At 32.2% G+C, this 19,751-nt stretch overlaps 1 protein-coding gene across 19 annotated transcripts in view; it reads left to right on the forward strand.

The window, feature by feature from the left end:
- Nucleotides 1–19,751, forward strand: part of TRDN (triadin) — a 385,153-nt gene that overhangs the window by 104,208 nt on the left and 261,194 nt on the right. For all 19 annotated transcript variants that reach the window (XM_076003004.1, XM_076003010.1, XM_076003005.1 and 16 more), the window contains exons 6-8: nt 3,980–4,063; nt 7,256–7,315; nt 14,354–14,524. In XM_076003004.1, the coding sequence (XP_075859119.1) occupies nt 3,980–4,063; nt 7,256–7,315; nt 14,354–14,524 (315 nt within the window). The remainder of the gene's footprint in view (nt 1–3,979; nt 4,064–7,255; nt 7,316–14,353; nt 14,525–19,751) is intronic.

A 19,751-nucleotide genomic window follows, 5' to 3' on the forward strand; every position in this document is an offset into this window, starting at 1 on the left:
ATTGCAATTCTTACTTGTCTACATAGCCCCAGGTGAAGGGGAAATTGTCCATACAATTAAATTAAATTTAAGAATAAAACTAACATTTTAGAATGAGAAAATCTCTTTTGTGATTTGATGCATATGTATCAGATGAGATTTGTAACTTTGGATAATTTTCCAAATCTTCACTTTCATAGATATTTAAAAGTTATTTTATTATAAAGAAGAAGCATACACACTATTGAAGGGTAGATCGTAGATAACATGTTTGGAGAATCCAATCAGCCCACTTTGGCTCATAAGAACAAGTTTATAGTCTGCACAGGACCTGGGACAGATAAGGCTGTGGAGTTTTTTTTATTAAAGAATGCTTTTCTATGGGAGTTTATATTGTCTCTTAAAAAGCATGTAGACCATTTTGCCTTAGCACAGAATTGAAATTCTACAAATTTGTTACAAAAAGAATGAAACATACACATGGAGACATGCACATTAACCAAGAGTACATCTGGAGTTTTTGTTTAGTAGCGGCTGAAACAAGATTTGTTTTTTAAGAGTTTAAGATGAATGGATGTGTATGATGTTCTTTCATAAAGAAAAATGGTGAATGAAAACATTAATGTATATGAATTCTATGAAGCTGTTTGAAATGTTGACCTATTTAAAATTTATATATTACTTTAGTACTAATACCTATGGTTTAAAAAGCGCTAGAGAGCTATAGAGAGCAACAAAGCAAAAAAAAAAAAAAAAAGCACTAGAAATGCGAAAAGCAGAGAAATTAATTAAAAGAGAAATGAGAAAAATCTATTACATGTAACCATACTCCCCATAGTCTTTTTATAATGAAAAGATATTGTGCTTACTTGCTTATATATCTGATTTCTTTTGGTTTAGGTACTTAAGGTTTGTCCTATGTAGTAGTCTGATGTCAAGTGTGAATTCTAGAGTTTTGGCTAATTCCATTTATTTGCTAACCATCAATTTAAGAATGTAGTAGCCTACACAAATCAGTATTTTAAAAATTTTGGCACTGAAACTTTTGATTTTTAAACTAAGAGCAGAGAGATCAAGAAAAGAACTCTGACAACATGGCCTCTACTGTTTGGCACCAGGGAGTGTTTTGCCCCATAAAGAACAGCAGGGTCAGGCACACTGTGAACTCTAATACACTACAGTCTGCCTGGCGGTTTCCAGGGTCAAAAGCAAAAGCAGACAGCACAGCTTGCGGAGTGCTGGAGAAGGGCCATATGGGAGGGTGAGAGATTCGCTTGAGTTGAGTTGAGCTGAATGTTCTGGTCAGGGAAAGGTCAGAGTCTGGGCAAATGCAAGAACAGAAAGGCCATGCCAACCCCACTGCCAAACATCAGGGCCATTCTAACTGGTAGATTCCATTTGTTTTTAATTATCAGCATACCAAAGGGACTTTTGTTTCTTGTAAATAAGGATGACAAACACATTAAGCTCTAGCAGGTGCAAAAAGCTTATTTTATCCTAAGCTAAAACAGTCCTGGCTGAGATATAACTCTACCAAACATGGCTGGTGACAAGGAGGTACGCTTCTTCTTCTATATGAAAACTCCTGCTTATGGGTTCTAAGCAAAGAGATGAATAAGCAAAAGCAATGGTTATGGCAAATCATTTTTCTTTTAGAATGATTGCCAAAGCAGTTACTGATTGTTGCATAGTTGTGTGGAAAGACATTTCAAAACTTGGTATTTTAGCACAGTCTTGCCAAAGTTTGAAGTTTCCATCCAAGAAGGCTTGGTGGCTGTCTGCCATTTTGAACAGCTCCCTCGAGCACATGGGTCCAGCTGCTTCACTAAGCAAAGTTGTGAAGCCATTTCTGAGAGGGCTAATGAAATTCCAGCATTCAGTGCTGTGTCTGTAAATCACAACTTTGACTGGGAGGAACCAGATTCTTCCCCAGGGTAACAGAAATGAGGCATTAATATGCTAATTTGAGTCTGAATTCAGCCCCTTTGCTCTTTTGATTTTGCATCAATTCTCCCATTTATGCCTGTGCACATGTCAATCTGAAAATCCTTTAGTGGAATGGACAACCAGCTGTCCGAGGTGGGTGAGTCCCATTCTTTACAGAGGCAGAGACAAAGATTAGGTGTTCCCCGGGGGTCTTTCCAATCAGAGCTCTGAAAGCACAGCTTATCTCACACAAACTTGGTTCCCCCTAGAGAAACTTTAAAAGAGCCTTTGTTTTTGCCAAGATTTTCTTTTGGTTTTTAGCTTAATTAATAGTGATCTAAAGGAACCAAAATAAACCATTTGCAGTCAGTGCGAATGGTGATTTTCTTGCTGTATTTTGTGAGGTATTTATATCGAACTTAGTAGCTCAGAAACACCTAAAAGAACCATTAAATGTGGAAAGAAAAAATAATATGTTCTTAGGAATTTTTTTACTGCTGTTTCTAAGTTTTAATTATTTAAGGATTTTTAATAAATTATAAAAAACTTTCAAATGATAGGAAGCAAGTAGTGCCTATTATATCTATACCATATCATTCATAAACAAAATTTAACTAGAAGATGAAACTAGCTCTTCTGATAGCATTTTAGAATTTTACTCATACAAAGGTATTTTGAAGAATCTACTATGTGACAAACACCACATGATGAGCCAGTGATGCAAAAATAAAATCCTATGGCATAGCTTCTAAAGATTTCATACACTGTAGAATCAAACATGTGAACAATTGTTGTGTTATTATTTAATTGCTAAAATACAGTTATGTATACAGGCAATTAGTATTTAGAATAAGTAGAGATCCACCAAAAAAAACAAAACAAAACAAAACAAAAATAAAAACAACTTTAAAGAAGAGGAGGCACTAGAACCACAATGAAAGAATACATGGAACAGGGAATGGAAAATAGGAAATGTGAGTGTGGGAATTCTAGGTAGAAGGCACAAACAGGCAGAGATACAAAGGCATTGTAAGGGAACATGGTATGCTTGTGGACCTACAAGTATTTTGTTAAAATGGGAGTGTAAAGTTCAAGGAGAAATTCCTGGTAGATGAGATTGGGTTGGCAAGCAAATGTCAGATTCCTAGAGCAATTAAATATTTTTATATTTGACATAGTATCTACTATGTCATAGATACTTTGCTAAGCACTGAGGAGGCTGCTAATATTTAAAACAGGTGAATGATATGACCAGATTATCATGTTGGAAAGGTTACTGTGAGAGAGAAAAATCTAAATCTAAAGGTTCAAATGGTTACTCAGAATGTTATTATAATAGGTATAATAATATTCCCAAGATGGACATTCTGCTCCAACTTTCTAAAATAATTTCTTTGTTTTTTGTTCTTCCCTTTCTCTTCCTAGGTTAATTTCTTCTAATTTTTCATTCTTAAATGTCACTTCTGCCAAGGGGCCTTCCCCAAACGTGCAGACTACATTAGGTCCCATTTTATATATCGATGTGTCATCTCCCATATTTTCTTCATAGCAATTATAATGACAGGTACTTATCTTTGTAATTATTTGTTTAGCATCCATCACGCATTAACTTGTTGACATCGTGATGACAGGGATGGAATCTGTCCTGCCTAGCAGAGTCTTTAGCTCATAGAAAGTGTTTTCTCTATATTCTTGTATAAATAAATGATAGGGGTGTAATATTGGATAAAAAAAGATGGGTAAGAGGAATATTACAAAGGTATTACTGAAAGAGCTTAGACTCCTTTGGCATAATAACCTTTTTAATTTTATAATTCATTAAATTAAAGTTTGGAAAATCTGAGGGATAGTCTTATCTTTGAAATCTTGGCTTTGGTACTAGATTATACTTGGATATGAAATAAAAAATAAATCTATAAATATCTTGAAGTCTGAAACTTTATGTAAAATCTCATGGCAGTTAATGGAAGATTTTTAAAAGTAACATAAATTTTCAACATCAAAAACTGCCATGTGATTGTCTGGTTATTTATTCCTTGTATTTAAATGAAAAGTATTATCTTTTTTGTTCCAGTTACACACAGAGAAAAAGAAAAAGATAAAGAAAAAGTAAAAGAAAAAGACAAAGAAAAAGTAAAAGAAAAAACTGAAAAGAAAGGTATGGAGTAATTCTTATTAACACACTGGGTTCTTTTCCATACTTTACATTCATATTTTGACCATTCATTTTTTAAAAAATATGTTACAATTATTTCCTTAGGATGGAATCTGAAAGAGGACTTTCTGGATTGAGGGGAATAAAATACTTAAGACTTGAACTCTGTTACCACTTTACTTTCCAGAAATGTGTTAATTTTTCCTCTAGCATTTTTGAGCCTAACTTAGCAATGAGGATATTATTTCAAAAAACGCTTGCCAATATGATAGGTAAGAAAGCAGATCTCATCATTTTAACCTGCATATTTTAATTACCTATTAGACTAGTTTTTTATTTTTTATTTGTAATTATTTATTTAGAATAGATAATACAATGTCATTACTCAACACGTAAAGATATGTTATGAAAACCTTCCTCTCATCCTGCTCCCACCTTCTTGGTTCCATTCCATCTCACCCCACGTACTCATAGTAAACCAGTCCTGTGAGTTTTATATGCATCCTTGCAGAACTTTATTATCTCTTTAGTAGATAATACATACTATCATTTCTCCCTATTTATTACACAAAATCATATATTTTATTTTGACTTTTACAATTTAACAATATATCCTAGAAATCTTTTCATGTCAGTGAATAGATTTTGTCCTCGTTCTTTTAAAAAAGCTGCATAGTATTTAAATGGGAATATTTCCTTCCACTGTATTTTTTAACTGTTTCTTATTTGTAAATGAGAAGATTTAAATGTGACTTTTAGTGATGTACATTATTTTCTTGTGTAACTGTTCACACTCATAGTCCATTTCTCCAAATGACATGTATGTGTGTCATTTGATACTTATATCCCTTGGTCTAACACTTGTTTCACATATTTTTCTCAGTTTGTTTTGCATTTAATGTTACAATTTCTGTCTGTGTGAATGTACATGTGTGAGTCCATGTCTGAGTGTATGCATGTGTGTGCGTAATTAGTACGCATTCTTGAATTTTTATGTGGCTAGATATGTTGATTTTTTTGTGGTCTTTCTGCTTTTGAACCTTCATTCAACAATTAATTCAGTAGCCACTAATAGTTTCCCAAGTTTTAAAAAGTTATTTCATATTTTATGTTTAAGTTTAACACATCAAAAATTCATTTCAGTGTATGATGTGAGGCAATATCCTAATTTAATTTTTGATGTTTAGAGTAGATCATGTCTAGGGTATATGAGCTATATTTCAGCTGATTTATGCATCCGCAGTTTCCATAGTCTGCTGAGTTTTCTTGTTTTATTTAACATTCCACTTTGGTAGAACATATTATGACATTTAGAAACCAGATTAGTTGAAACATGCTTCAGTGTAATTTATTGTATATTCACATTGAAAAATTTGAATTAAATAGTCGTTATTTTATTCATGTTAACTTAGTGAAAATTTCCTTGAATTTCAATACAGCCTTCTTCTTTCTCTGTTCTGGAACCTAGTGACCATTTTCTGTCTGCTCCTGAATTATACAAAATTATTAGCATCAGGTTCTGTGTACTCTGACTAAAGGAAATATTCTGCTATTTCTTGTGATTATTTTTCAACCTCCACATTAGATAAATGTGTTTTTTTGCTTAAAAATAATATTGAGAATGTTTTGCCCTTAAATTGTAAATGTTGTGGAAAATGTATCCAAATTGAAAGGCAGAAATAAAATGCTACATTATAAGTGCTCTTTTACTTATTGTATACCAATTAAAGGATTTTTTTAAGAGATAGGTTATTACAGTATAGTTAGATGACCTTGTGTGAATTGTGCCCTGCTTAGTCTGCCATAGGACTCCCTCTGCTAACATTGTCTAAGGTGTTACCCACAACCCCACATGGTAAAGGAGGTGACTGTGGGCAGGCTTGCGTGGTGGAGATTCGGAAACCCTGGAGGAGGAGGCACCTGCTCTCTCAGCAGCTCTGCATCTGTCAGGGTCACTTGGTCTTCAACTGCACATTATGCTCTAAGCTTTTTATAAGGCTTACATCATCTCTCTAAGATTCTGGGGAAACTTTTCATAGACTGTATCTAAAGAGAATAGTTTTTAAAAAATATATGTATATCAAGCACATTTATCCTTTTATGATATAAGTAAAGCTGATGTATGTTACTGTTCTTACAATTTAGTTGGAGAAGTAGGAATATCTGGGACTCCAATTTTTTACTCCAGTAATTTGGCACCTTACTGAAACCAACTGTTTAATTAACTCTTGCATTTTATCACTTAACTTTTTATAATTTATTTAATTCCCAGTGTTATTCTCCAGCATATAATATATAAGTGTTGAAAAATGTGTGGTGATTTGGGAAGCTACCAAATCACACAGTTTTAATGTATTTGAAATTTAAAAATAAGCTGTACATGCTGTTGTACTTCTCAGATCTCCTTTACTATAACTATTGGGAGATACAAGAGTTTATCAGAGTATATAAATAAAAGTTAAAATAAATTCATATTGATTTATTAATTTATTAAAAAACAATGAGGCAGTATAATGTTTCTGGTATCATGTGGATTACTGTTCAATGAAGAATCAGTACTTAATCAGTAATCTTTTTTTGAGTGACTTTATACACTATTATTAGTTCTCAACTAAAGGTGTTATCCTTAGCGAATGTTTGGAAAATTTTTGGTTGTCAAAATGACATTGGAGTGAAGGGCGTTTGTTAAGCAGGGACCAGAAAGGTTAAGCATTTTTTTAAATGCATAACACAGTCCCTTGTAGCCAGGAATTGTTATTTTCCAAATGTCGATTGTGCCCCTGTTGAGAAACACTTAATCAAATCCTTAGTCATGATTTAAATATTTCTCTTTTTTAATTCTAAAAATAGTTCTTCTTTTTGACACAATAATATATTTTTTGACAAATTCTTATAAAATTGTTCCCTCTCAGTTTGTCTTCCCTGAAAGCTTTATCTACTTGGAATAATGACTTATAAAAGCAGGGTGGATCTAGCTTTCAAAATGCTTTCTAAGTCTTAAAATGCTAAACCTTTTACATTGAGTGCTATACAGCTAATATTACATTTGTAACTCTTTATTGCTGAATTAGGCTCATTAATGTAAGAAATCTTCAAAATATTACATAATTTTAGTGGCAATAAAACTGAGATCAAAAGAAACTTGTTTTTGAAATCTATTAAAAATGTGTACTCATGTAAAATTTTCTGTTTAAGCAACTCACAAGGAAAAAACTGAGAAAAAAGAAAAACCAGAAACAAAGACAGTGACAAAAGGTAATTTTTCCCTTTATTTCTATAACTAAATTCTTTTTACTTGAAAGATTATATTTTGGATGACAGATATTTTTAAGTATTCAGTATTTCATTTACATAAAAAATCAATTTAGACTTATATTTAAAGTTTCTTATCTAAAAGAATGATGAAATCAAATACTTATTAAAATAATAGAGAATTTCAAAATATGAGAGGAAAGTGAAGAGCTTTACTATATAAAGGCAGAATCTGGGTTTCCATGACCTTCCCCCTTGATGTTTTTCCTATGGCTATGTTACATGACATTGCAAAGGGGATTTTGCAGAGGTAGTTACAATTGATCTAAAATAGGGAGAATGTCCTGGGTCATCCAAGCAGGCTCAATGTAGTATCATGAATCTTTAAAAGCAGAGAGATTTGGCAGAAGAGAAAGAGAGATTTGAAGTATGTGGATTTGTCCCCCTTGGCTGGTTTGAAAATTAAGTGGCCCATGTGGAAAACGTGAGAAAGGAATGAATTCTGCCTCCATGTTAAATAAACATGAAAGCCAATTCTCCCCCAGAGCCTCCAGTAAGAAACACAGCCTTGCTGACAACTTCATTTTAGCTTTCCAGACTCTGAGCAGAGAACCTAGTTGAGCCATATTGAGACTTTTGAATCATGAACACTGAGAGGTAATAAATGGGTATAACTTCAAGTAGTCAAGTTCGTGGTAATTTGTTACTACAGCAAGAGAAAACGAACACATCTAGTTCACAGCTTTTGACCAGTATTACACCTTGAGTTTGATTTTAGAAGACTCAAATTCAGGATTTGCTTTTATCAAAAAGAAACGGTCATGCATACATCTTGATCAATAATTTAAGACTCTGAGAACCAAAATTACTTTAATAATATACCAAACAATTAATTGGAATATTACTGTAATATGTTGTATTTTGGAAGATTGAGAAAACACAGTTTTTTGCTGTAAATTTATCTACCAATTGATAGGAAAAATGTATTTTAACTGGTAGTGCAATCTTATTTCCTCAAGTTAAATTTCTTCCTCATCTTTTAAAATATAGGTTTTATATCATATGTATATTTTAGAAACCTTCATCTAATATTTTCAAGAAAATAAACATTTAGGTAAAAATTAAAATATATTTTCAAAATTCAATTTGATTATCGATACAATATAAAATAATTAGATATTTTAGGCAGATATATTTTTAAACTAAATTTTTTTATGAGATAATCAAATATAATTTTATTGAAGTTAATTTGGATGAATTATAAATTGGGATTTTGTTTTCTTGAAGGTAGCATGATTTTAGTCTCAAGATTAAATTAAATTTAATAAATTCAAGTTTATTCTACTTGATTCTCTTCTGTTTCATAAATGCAAATGAAAATAAATTTTGTATATATAATTTATTTTCATTTTATATATATGAAATCATATATCACATCTATATGAAATCTAGTAGGTATTTTAGAGATCATTCAAATTAATTACCTAGGTTAATATATGAAGAAACTGACCTCCAGAGACAGCAAATAATTTGATCAGGTCATATAACTAGTATGTGATTGGATTACGATGAAAACACAGGTGAAATGACTATAAATCTAGTATTCTTTACAATGAAAACAAAATAAAACTTGTTTAGTATCATTTATTCCTTCAAAAAAATTTTGTGGAATGCTATATTGGTTATTTATTTCTGTATAAAACATTATCACAAATTTTGAGGCTTAAACCAGCACATGTTTATTATCTCACAGTTTCTCTGCATCCAGAATCTGGGCAGTGCTTATGTCAGTCCTTGGCTTCAGAGTCTCACAAGCCTCCATCTAAGGTGCTATCCAGGGCTGCAGTCATCCAAAGGTTCAACTGAGGAAGGATCATTTCCAAGTTCATTTACATGGTTGCTGGCAAGATTCGGTTCTTCAAGGGCTGTTTAAATTAAGGCTTCAGTTCCTTGCTGGTTGTTGGCTGGAGGCTATCCTTAGTTCCTTGCCACATATGTCTCACTAACATGGGGGTTGTCTTCATCAAACCTAACAAGAGAGAAAAAGTTAGTGAGACAGAAATCACAATCTTATATAGACTAATCATGGGAGTCACCTCTAAGCACCTTTGCCATATACTATTGGTGAGCAGCAAATTCCTAGGACAACCCATATTCAAGGGAAGAGGATTACAATAGGATATGAATACCAGAAGGTAGGAACCATTAGAGCCATCTTGAGTCTGACTGCCATAAATGCTTTCTATTTATATATTTATGTTCTTCTGGGGGATATAGATATAAGCAAAAGATATATATATAATATATATAATATATATTTATGCATATGCATATTTATGTTTATACATATATAATATATGCATAAACATGTGTATATGTATGTACACATGCATATATGTATATACATATGTGCACACATGTACATATATGTTTATATGTGTTTGTTTAAAATATGCCTGTGTATACACCTGTGTATATACATGTGTATACACATATATATATAATTTTCTTTTTTTATTTTATATGTGAATGTATTACGTTAAGAATAGGAAATTTATAAAAAGTGCTCTTTGTATTGTGGGTGGTTTCTGGGGAAAACAAAATAAGACAAAAAAGGCATAAATTATACTGTATGGCATTTAAGATAGGAATGAAGATAAATTGCTTTTGAATGGTGTGACCAGTGTTAAAGTAGAATCATCCTCTGACGTCCTTTGATTTCCAGAGGTGCTCTCATGGAAACAGCAAATTTGTTGCTCTGTTTCAAGCACTGCTTGCTTAAGGGCAGCAATTGATTAGACCACTTCAGGACTTCCTCCTGGGAAAGAGTGGACCTTTCGATGTCTACCCTGGTCCATGGGTAGAACCCTGTATCCACTGGAAAAATTAGACTATTTCTGTAGTTCATTAAAAATAACAAAGACAGGGAAGAAGAAGAGAATGATGGGAAGAGAAGTTGAGTGGGGTGAACCAAGTAGGGCCAGGCTGTCTAACTGACATGGAAGTAACAACTTTCAGATATTGGTGTGCTTGATGACGTGGGGAAGGTTAATGCTCTCCTGATCACTTTTAGGAAGACATTTTATTGCTGTCACTTAGTCCCCTTGTATTTATATCTGCTCTCATTTATCTTAAAATACATTTTTGGTATAATCTTCATAGGTTAATATTAGGAATATGAAACAACTTAGTATAATTAGAAAATGGATTAGACATTTTGGTTCCACTATCCCTACTCCTGACTCATTTAATTGCACTATCTTTGACAACTGGCTTTTTGATCCTTAGATTCTTCATATGTAAAGTGAGTATAATATAGTAATTCCTGCTACACATTTAACTCTGGGTAAGTTTTAGGGAAACTCCAAGAGCTATAGGAATGCAGCATCTGTAGATTTAATATTAGAAATTATTATGTACTTATTTTGCAGGATTCAAAAGTTTTTTGCTCATTGTTACTTATCTCCACAGCTTCTTGAGAAGAAATGACAGGTACCATAGTGATTGGCTTTTTAATGTAGAGAAACTGAGGGAGGCATAGAGAAGTGAAGCAGTTTGCAATTCCTTAATAAATGAGAGATGAAATTTGTTATTTTCTAGCTCCCAAAATGTATGCTATGTTAATATGTTTATTGGGTAATGCTGCCTTTCTTCTTTGGTGTTAGACATTTTGATTCTGACACAGTTGTTAATGGATTGTGCTAATTCCAAAACTGGATCAAATATGCTTTTGTCATTCTTTTGATTAGACCATCTTGTTTTCCATTTTACAAAATCATAAATCAAATGTCTTCCTAAATAAAACTGAGTGATTTGAATACAACATGGCAATACTTTTTGCTTTTTCATCCCTTAATGAACTCCTAACTACAAATGCCACTTAAATTCATTTTGAGAAAAGTCAGGAAAAATATTGTGCAGAAAATTTAAGAATATCTACCCAGTTTGATAAAAATAAATAGAAGTTGAATGTTGCTACCATTTTGTGATATTTTCTTTATTATAGCCACACCATTGTTGAGTTCCTATCCATTTTTTTCTAATATGAGGCAAAGTTATTTTTTCAAGAATTAAGATCACTAAAACACGTCTAAAATTTGGAGGGGAAAATTTTATTATTTTTACACTTAAAAAACAATGTTTATAATGAGTGGTCTGCCTCTTAGAAAATCATATTTGCCCATTAAATCATAATGGCATTAAAAATAGACCTGAATGTCACATATCTTTAATTCTGTATTATGACACTAAGGGTAAATCAGCTGCCACTTAGAAGAAGTACATGGGATCATTTAGGGTAAGCAAAAATAACAATTTCACACAAAAATATTAACAAGAAACACAGCAAATTTAACAAGTTTTGACAAGTTTGTTTCTAAACACATATTTACAGATGCAATCTGTGTATCACTATATGATACATAGGATCTGAGTATAGTGCAACGTTTACTCACTCCTTAATCAAAATTGCTAATATAATACTTCTGTGTTTTCTCTGAAAAAAGCATTGTGCTAGACACTAAGCTATTACAAAAATGAATAAGAGTTCGTATCCTCACATTGCTCTCAGATTGGTAGGGAAGACAGGTGAACAACCATCTGTAATACAAGATATAGGGAATAATATGTGTACTTTAATAAAAGTTCAGGCAAATGGAAGATCAGGAGAAGAAATGATTAATTCCAATGGCAGAGCCATTTTTTTGCCTGTGAATTAAACATGAAGAAATTTAAATATGTGGAAAACATGGAAAATATAGAGAATGCAGTGTGACAATGTTTGACACATGGAAAATGTATGAGCTATTCAAGAAAAAGGAAGTAGTCTAGAGGAGGGAGAAATTTTTGGAAAGATGCTGTGAGAGGAGGGATAGGTTGGTGCCAGATATGGCAGGGTTTTAAATGCCTTGCTGAAGTTTCTTCAGAGAGTTATATTATTGTGTTGTTCTTTAGCACTCACAGTGCGTTAGCTGTGAGCCCAGGCTGAGACAGGTCCTCTGAAAGGGGTTTTGCTGTGAGCCCAGGCTGAGACAGGTCCTCTGAAAGGGGTTTTGCTGTGAGCCCAGGCTGAGATAGTTCCTCTGAAAGGGGTTTTTAGGTGAACATAAATGAGTTGTATGATTTCGAGGTGCTATTGGCTATTCCAGTGGAAATTTCTTTCCAAATAGACACTAACAGATTTTTTGATGTGAGGTTCTGCAATGTCATTAATTTATAGTCATCCACAGAAAGCGGATGGTTTCAGTTACACAAATGTATGAGTTTGCTGCAGAAAAGAGCAAAAACTGGCAACGGAGATATAGAAATTTTTTGTGGGAAGTAAAAGAAAAATCTACTGAGTATAGTCACAGAAGCCACAAAGACATTAGAAGTTTATGGAGTAATTGGGTGATATTTGTGTGAGAATTTTGTGGCTAAATAGCATTGTATAATGTGTATAGAATAATTCCCCTTCTTGATAATTCTCAATATACTTTAGCTTTGAGAAATTTCAAGCTAAAAGAAACCAGTTTAACTTAGTGTTTCAAAATTTATTCCATCATAAGAATATCTTCCAACCCCTAACACAATACCAATATCTCCCTGTAAAGTTTCTGAGAAACAATGTTTTGGGAGGTGTTGATCAAGTCCATTAAATGGAGTAACACAAATAATTTTGATTTTGCAAGCTAACCAGCATCTGGCATTGTCAATTTCATTCTTGTCTCAATGGGACTTCCCAATCTTATCTTGGCTTAATCTCAAATCATTATTTAGTATACCAAAATTAAGAAACTTGATATTATTTTCATCAAATTCTTTTTATGAGTAACAAAAGGATACACACAGTGATTATGTGTGGTCCCATACAATACATAATGTCCAATATATAGTTTATGTTATGACTATTTTTTCACAAATATGTTATATTATTATTTCTTTTTAAAAAATAAATTATCCACACAGACTAATTTGCATCCAAGATCCGTGTTACCAAATATGTATAATATCAAATTAAGAATATGTATGTGTAGAATATATATTCCCATTCATATATATTCTAATTTATAACCCTTTCTATCTCCCAGAATATATTTAAGTGCTTTAAAAATCATTAAAGAGGATCAGTGTGGTGGCTCAAGCCAGTAATCTCAGTGCTTTGGAAGACCAAGAAGGGGGGATTGCTTGAACCCTAGAGTTCTAGACCCGTCGGGAAACATAGTGAGACCTCGTCTCTATAAAAAGTAAAAAAATTAGCCAGGCACCTGTAGTCCTATCTACTCAGGGGGGCTGAGGTAAGAAGATTGTCTGAGCCTAGGAGTTCGAGGTTGCAGTGAGCCATGATTGCACTCCTGCACTCCAGCCTAGGCAGCAGAGTGAAACTTTGTCTCAAAACAAAAACAAAAAACAAAATGAAATACCACATTACAATTATCTCTGGATTAAGATAAGAAGGAGCCAATATACCAATTTTTGTACTCTTTCAATCTCTTTAAAGCCAAATCATTAGACACTGTGTCTCTCAGTTATCCTCTAATGGAGTGTATTGTTTTATTTCTATTAGTCAATACCAGTGCAGGTGATTTTATCTTTGTATTCCTAATAGTTATCTTAAAAAAGATTGTGTTGGCATTTCAGTTTCTTGAATGACCCTAAAGATTTTTCAGTTGTGGAGCAAAATGATCACATCTTTATAAAAGGAGACTAGTTCACTGGGCTCTTTGGTATGAACATTGTTTTTCACCAAACATGCCTGTGTATACATCCTCTGCACATTACAAGTACATTTATGACAGTTAATTTCCTGATTACCAAAAAAATAGTACTTCCATGTACGAATTAAGAAAGAGTCACAATTTGCTAATGAGCTATTTTTAGTAGCTTAACAGCACATCATAAATGACAAAACTATAATAAAAGTCACAAGTATTTCTGTAAAGAACACTATTTTTCTATTGTTTTTCTTCTCTCTTTTTCAACTTTTCTTAATGACCAATTACAGATGAAATATTATGTTGCTAAATAAACAAAAATAATCCAATGTTTCTTAACTTTATACAGAAGAGAAGAAAACTAGGTCTGAAGAAAAGACTAAAAAGGAAGTAAAAGGTGGGAAACAAGAGAAAGCGAAGCCAACAGCTGCAAAAGTGAAAGAAGTACAGAAGCCCCCATCTAAACCCAAGGAGAAGGAGGACAGAGAGGCAGGAGCTGTGTCAAAGCATGAACAGAAAGGTAAACATTCAGAGCAGGAGGCTGCCAGATGTTCTAAGAGAATGTTGGGCAAGAAGCAGATGTAATGAAATTAAAAGTGGAAAAAGACTGAAATCAGACTGCAAAATGGGGGTAAAAAACCTATATAAGTAAATATACCTAAAAGGAAATACAATACATTGAGAATTATATTTATTTATAAAAATAGTAAAATGTGTTCACATATCTAAAGGTGGATTTTTGAAGTATTTTTAAAAGGGGCTTGCAGTGAGCATCAGGAGTAAATGTTGGATTTTTGAGATATGGTATTTCTGTTGAGATGGCGTAAAGATTGTATATGTCATACTTTTTGGAGAAAAGCTGTCCAGGGAAAATGACAACAGTTCTTAAGGATTTTGTTAAGGGGTATATGTTCAACTCATATAAATAAATATCATAAAAATTATCCATACATTCCTGATGCCTCTGAAAGAGCACAAGATTTAGAATATACATCAAATTTTTAAATTTATTTAATAGGAAAAATATTATAGAGAAAAGAACTTTGAAGATTCTTCACCAGTTTTCATTTGTTAAATGTATGACTTTAGAAAGCTCTGAATCTGACTTATTGTGGTACTCTTCAACAAGACCTATGTCAAACTTACATCCCCACTTTGACGAAATATAGCACTTACATGGAGATGGAATATAATCTTAAAATTCTTATGAAATGGAGCTATGTAAATATAAGGGAGTGAAGTTTTGAGAGGGCAACTAAGGGCCTTACTGCACCACATCTCTGGCCCTTGTTGAAGTTTTCCTTCCTTGAATCCTCTCCTGACTCCAAGTTGCTACAAAATCCCGAGAATTCCATGTAGAATTCAAGGATCTAATCTGTAGGGACTATTTCTATAAATGATGTTTCTTAGGGGTGTTGCAAAATAAAATTTTCCTTTACTCTGGCAGCACTTTTGAATAACTTTATCTGAGCAATAAAATCAAGGAATTGGTTTCTATGAGATTTTAGTTTTAAAAAATCTTAAAATTTTATTGCTGAGTAAGCTATTCGGATAGTTAAACTGAAAATAATTTTTCCTCCTTATAAGGTACAAGACAAGAAATTTGTAATCCCTCTGGTATTTTACCCACTCTTTAATTTTTTTTCCTCTTGCATTCACAATATTTGGAAACCTTGATTCATAAGTACTATTTGTAAACTTTGATTTATATGACAAAAGATACATATTTTTAAAATATATATTTTAAAAAGGAAAGGAAGAAAAGAAAGAAGAAAAAAGATTCTTTTTACATTTTTTTTCTTTTAGTGATCCACAAACCTTTCAATTTAAGTAATTTTCACTTATTTCAATGTAATATTTTAAAATGTGAGTGAAATTAAAACTTTAGAACTCTAAAACTTTTCAAACGATTGTATTGCCTTAAAAATTAAAAATATTAAAATTATTACCTCTCAAAATTGTGTCATTTATGACATAGTTTGGGTAGGAAAAACAATGTAGTAGACAAAGAGAAAATATTTTGAATGGAATATTTTATTGTGATAGAAAATAGAAAAATTAATCTTCTGATTCACTGTTATGTTTATTTAGATCCTAAAATACTTTAACTGTAGGTTGCCTTTTCAAAAAGAAAATAATCACATAAAACCAGAGAAAAACATGTCAAGTATATTCTAATTTTTACCCATAAATACAATATGTAAAAATTTATTCCAGTTATCTGTGGGAATGTCAAAATATTTATCTAGCAACTAGAAACATGAACACATTTTTGATGATCACTTTCAGTATTTTTGAATATTTGGGGCCATATTTTATTGATAAAGACATATCATCAGGAGATTTTTAAATAACATTTATTTTCCAGCTCACAAATACTGTATTTTATTTCTATCAACAATCTGATTTGTTAAAGATAGCATTATATTATCATATTCATTTTTAATCTACTATTTTCATTTTGACACAAAGAGCTATTTATCTATTAAAAGGACATTCAAATATCATTTAGAGTTAAAAACAAAAACATATGTGATTTTCTCAGCTAAATAAATGCATTTGCTACAGCCAGTCTCCCTATTGAGAACAGCTACCATCAATTATATAAATGTATCATTAAGTTAGTAATCAAAATTTAACCTCTAGTAGCTGGTAAAACACATTAATATGTTAATTTTTTTACTAAGCAAAGATTTGAGAGCATTTTTTAAACAAAAAACTATTTACATTATGGTTTAAACTAAACAAGATAAATGAAGATAAAGTGTTTTTTTAAGAAAACTATTTGTGAGGTAGCTCTGAATTTGAGAAACTTGTATTGATATCTTAATAAAATTGTTGAGTTAGCTCTTTGGGAAAGAGAATATTTATTGGCTTAGCTTAAGTTAGACCTAATAAGTTTGAAGCATTTTTTTCAAATAGATCTCTAAATACTTCTTTTTAAATAAATAGAGCTCATAAATACTTTATACACTTGAAAACAGATTTTTACATGGGGCACAAACTTACTGTTAATTATTTAATTACATAGTATATGTGTAAACATATTCAATATGGTTATTCTTAGCATTATGCATAGAAACAATATACCTGTATTTCTACTTAAAGCATTGGGAATAAGAGACATATGTATGTATCTGCCTACCATAAAGTTTCTCACACACACTTATCTATCATGTAATCTAGCTTTTAGGGACCAACCTAAATGTGTTTAAAGCAGCATAAGAAGGGTTGGCATAATTAGACACTGCTCCCCAGTTTTCTGATGGTGTCTGGCAAGTCTGTGAGGGAGGATAAAACAAATTTCCCGGCTGCTACATACTCATTCTTTCTTTCTTTTTTCCCCCTAATAACTATTTAAATATTTGTGGCAGGCAGAGAAAGTATAGCTAATGTGAATCTGCCATAGAGTGCCAGACCACATGTGCCCCATCCGCATTAGAGGTTTTTATTATTATTATTATTATTAAATATCCATTCTGTTGACATTCTGATCCCAGAATGCATTTTCTCCCAGCTGCCACTCCACAGGGAGTGCCACCAAGGCAGCAGTTGAATGACATCCATCACTCTCCCTGAGGATCAAGAAGGGGAGAAATGGCATGAGTTATTCTGGAAGGATGTTCTTTTGGGAAAAAGAAAACCTAGAAGTAGTGACTAAATAGGAAATTATTTTATACAAATTATCTCATAACCATGAAAGTTAGAATGGAAGGACAATTTAGACATTTTAATTATGAAAAGTTTCCTGCTATAATATTGAAATGGGTTTAAAGAAACATTTCTATAAAATGAATCTTAAAATTAGGGAGGCTTGGTTTTGCTTTCTCCTTAGACTGAAGATGACATAGTAGGAACTGTACAACACACACACCTACCTAGAATTTGTATGCATTGTGAAGGTCAATACTGAGGACAGGTAAAAATGGAAATCCTAACTTCAAATATTTGAAAATCCCTAATTTAAATTATTTAAAAAAGATTCTACTCATGTTTCTATTGATGTGTTGGTGCCATTACAATGCACTATCCCAGCATTATTTACATATAACAGAAACTTTCTAAGCATTGTAACCCAAATAATTTTCTAGATTAAAAAATATTCTTTGGGTTCATAAGGAATTTCCTTTTTCTAATTAGAAGCTCATTAGGTTACTGGTACATTAATTAAATGAATGATTTTTCGATCTAGGAAATATTAGTCTAATAAACATAAGCATGGTACAGTTGTCTCTCAATATCTTCAGGGGATTGATACCAGGATACTTTGCAAATACCAAAATCCACAAATGCTAAAGCCTCTTATATAAAACGAAATAGTATTTGCATATAACCAATGCACATTCTCCTGAAAACTTTAAATCATTTCTAGATTACTTATAATACCTAATGCAATGTAAATGCTATGTAAATAGTTGTTATACAGTATTGCTTAGGGAATAATGAAAAGAAAAAAATGTACATATTCAGTACAGATGCTTGCCATAACTACAATTTTGATCCAATCTGGAGATATGGAAGCCAGGCATATGGAGGCGCAACTGTACTTTGGTAATAACTCAACATACAGGCTAAAAAGTTTCATTCACTGTCTCTTCTTTAATTGTCAGCCTTCAGTTAAAGAAGAAACTCTGAAGTGTAAAGATTTTAGTTAATTCAACACACTATTCAACATGTTATGTATATAATCACCACATCACAACTTGGGGCAGAAAACAATGTTTCATTTTGGCGGGAAGTGGCGGAGCGGTTCATATTACAAATAGTTCCTGCATTCCAAATTTCCAATATATGTAAAAACAAAAACGCTCCTTTGCTGTCATGGGTATTTATAGTGTCACTAGTAATCATTGTGGAAAAAGAAAATTGAAGAATTTTAGATCAGTGATTTTGCAGTTGTAGTCTAATTAGACTCATATGGGGAGCTTCTTAAAAGATGTATATTCCTAGGGTCCAGATCCCTGGCATTTTAGTTTTCTGTATGATGAAGCCCAGAAATATGTATTTTGACAAATTCCTCCTCTTTTTGATGTTTAAGTTGACCTTTGAGAACTAGTCACTTAAGGTACTGAAATAAAGGGAGAAGACTGCCAATTTCAGAAAGCACACACTAATCCAATTTCAAGTTTTCCATTTAAGAGAAATGTATTTTTCCATCTTGCTTTGTCTAAAGAGTCAAACTGCTCATTCCACAGTTTTGCTCAGGAAAATAGTCTTGTGTCTAGTAAAGAGAAAATACCCTCTACCTTAACCTTGCTTATCTCCAAACCATAGGGCTCTTAGGTTCTGGGATCAGAAACTCCTGCTGTTATTTCCAGTACATTAGAGAACAAACAGATTCATGGACTAATCTGAGAACTAGCCTCCCTCCCATTCCCCACCTCTCCTGTGGGAAAATGTGTTCCAAATTCAACAAGTAACTTTTTGAAACTTTATAAGTTTTGGCCTACCTGTATTTAGGTATTAATGTAAAGGATTATATTTTTACATCTACTGCAGTAACTATATTTATTTTATAAAGACCTGACAGAGTTTCATAATAAAATGGATTACTCTAAAAATTCTGTTAACACTCTAAAAGGAATGAGGTTTACAAAAATCCTTAAATGTGTATTTATATAGCAACAAATTTTGTTATTTTGTATGTTTGACATACATAATTTGAAGCAATTAAGGATGTGTCATGTTGTATAAATTCAATAAACTCTCTTGGTCCTAAAGCTGCCTTTGGATTTGGTGGATTAATA

Source organism: Microcebus murinus, chromosome 5 (genome assembly GCF_040939455.1).
Source record: "Microcebus murinus isolate Inina chromosome 5, M.murinus_Inina_mat1.0, whole genome shotgun sequence".
Lineage (NCBI taxonomy): Eukaryota > Metazoa > Chordata > Mammalia > Primates > Cheirogaleidae > Microcebus > Microcebus murinus.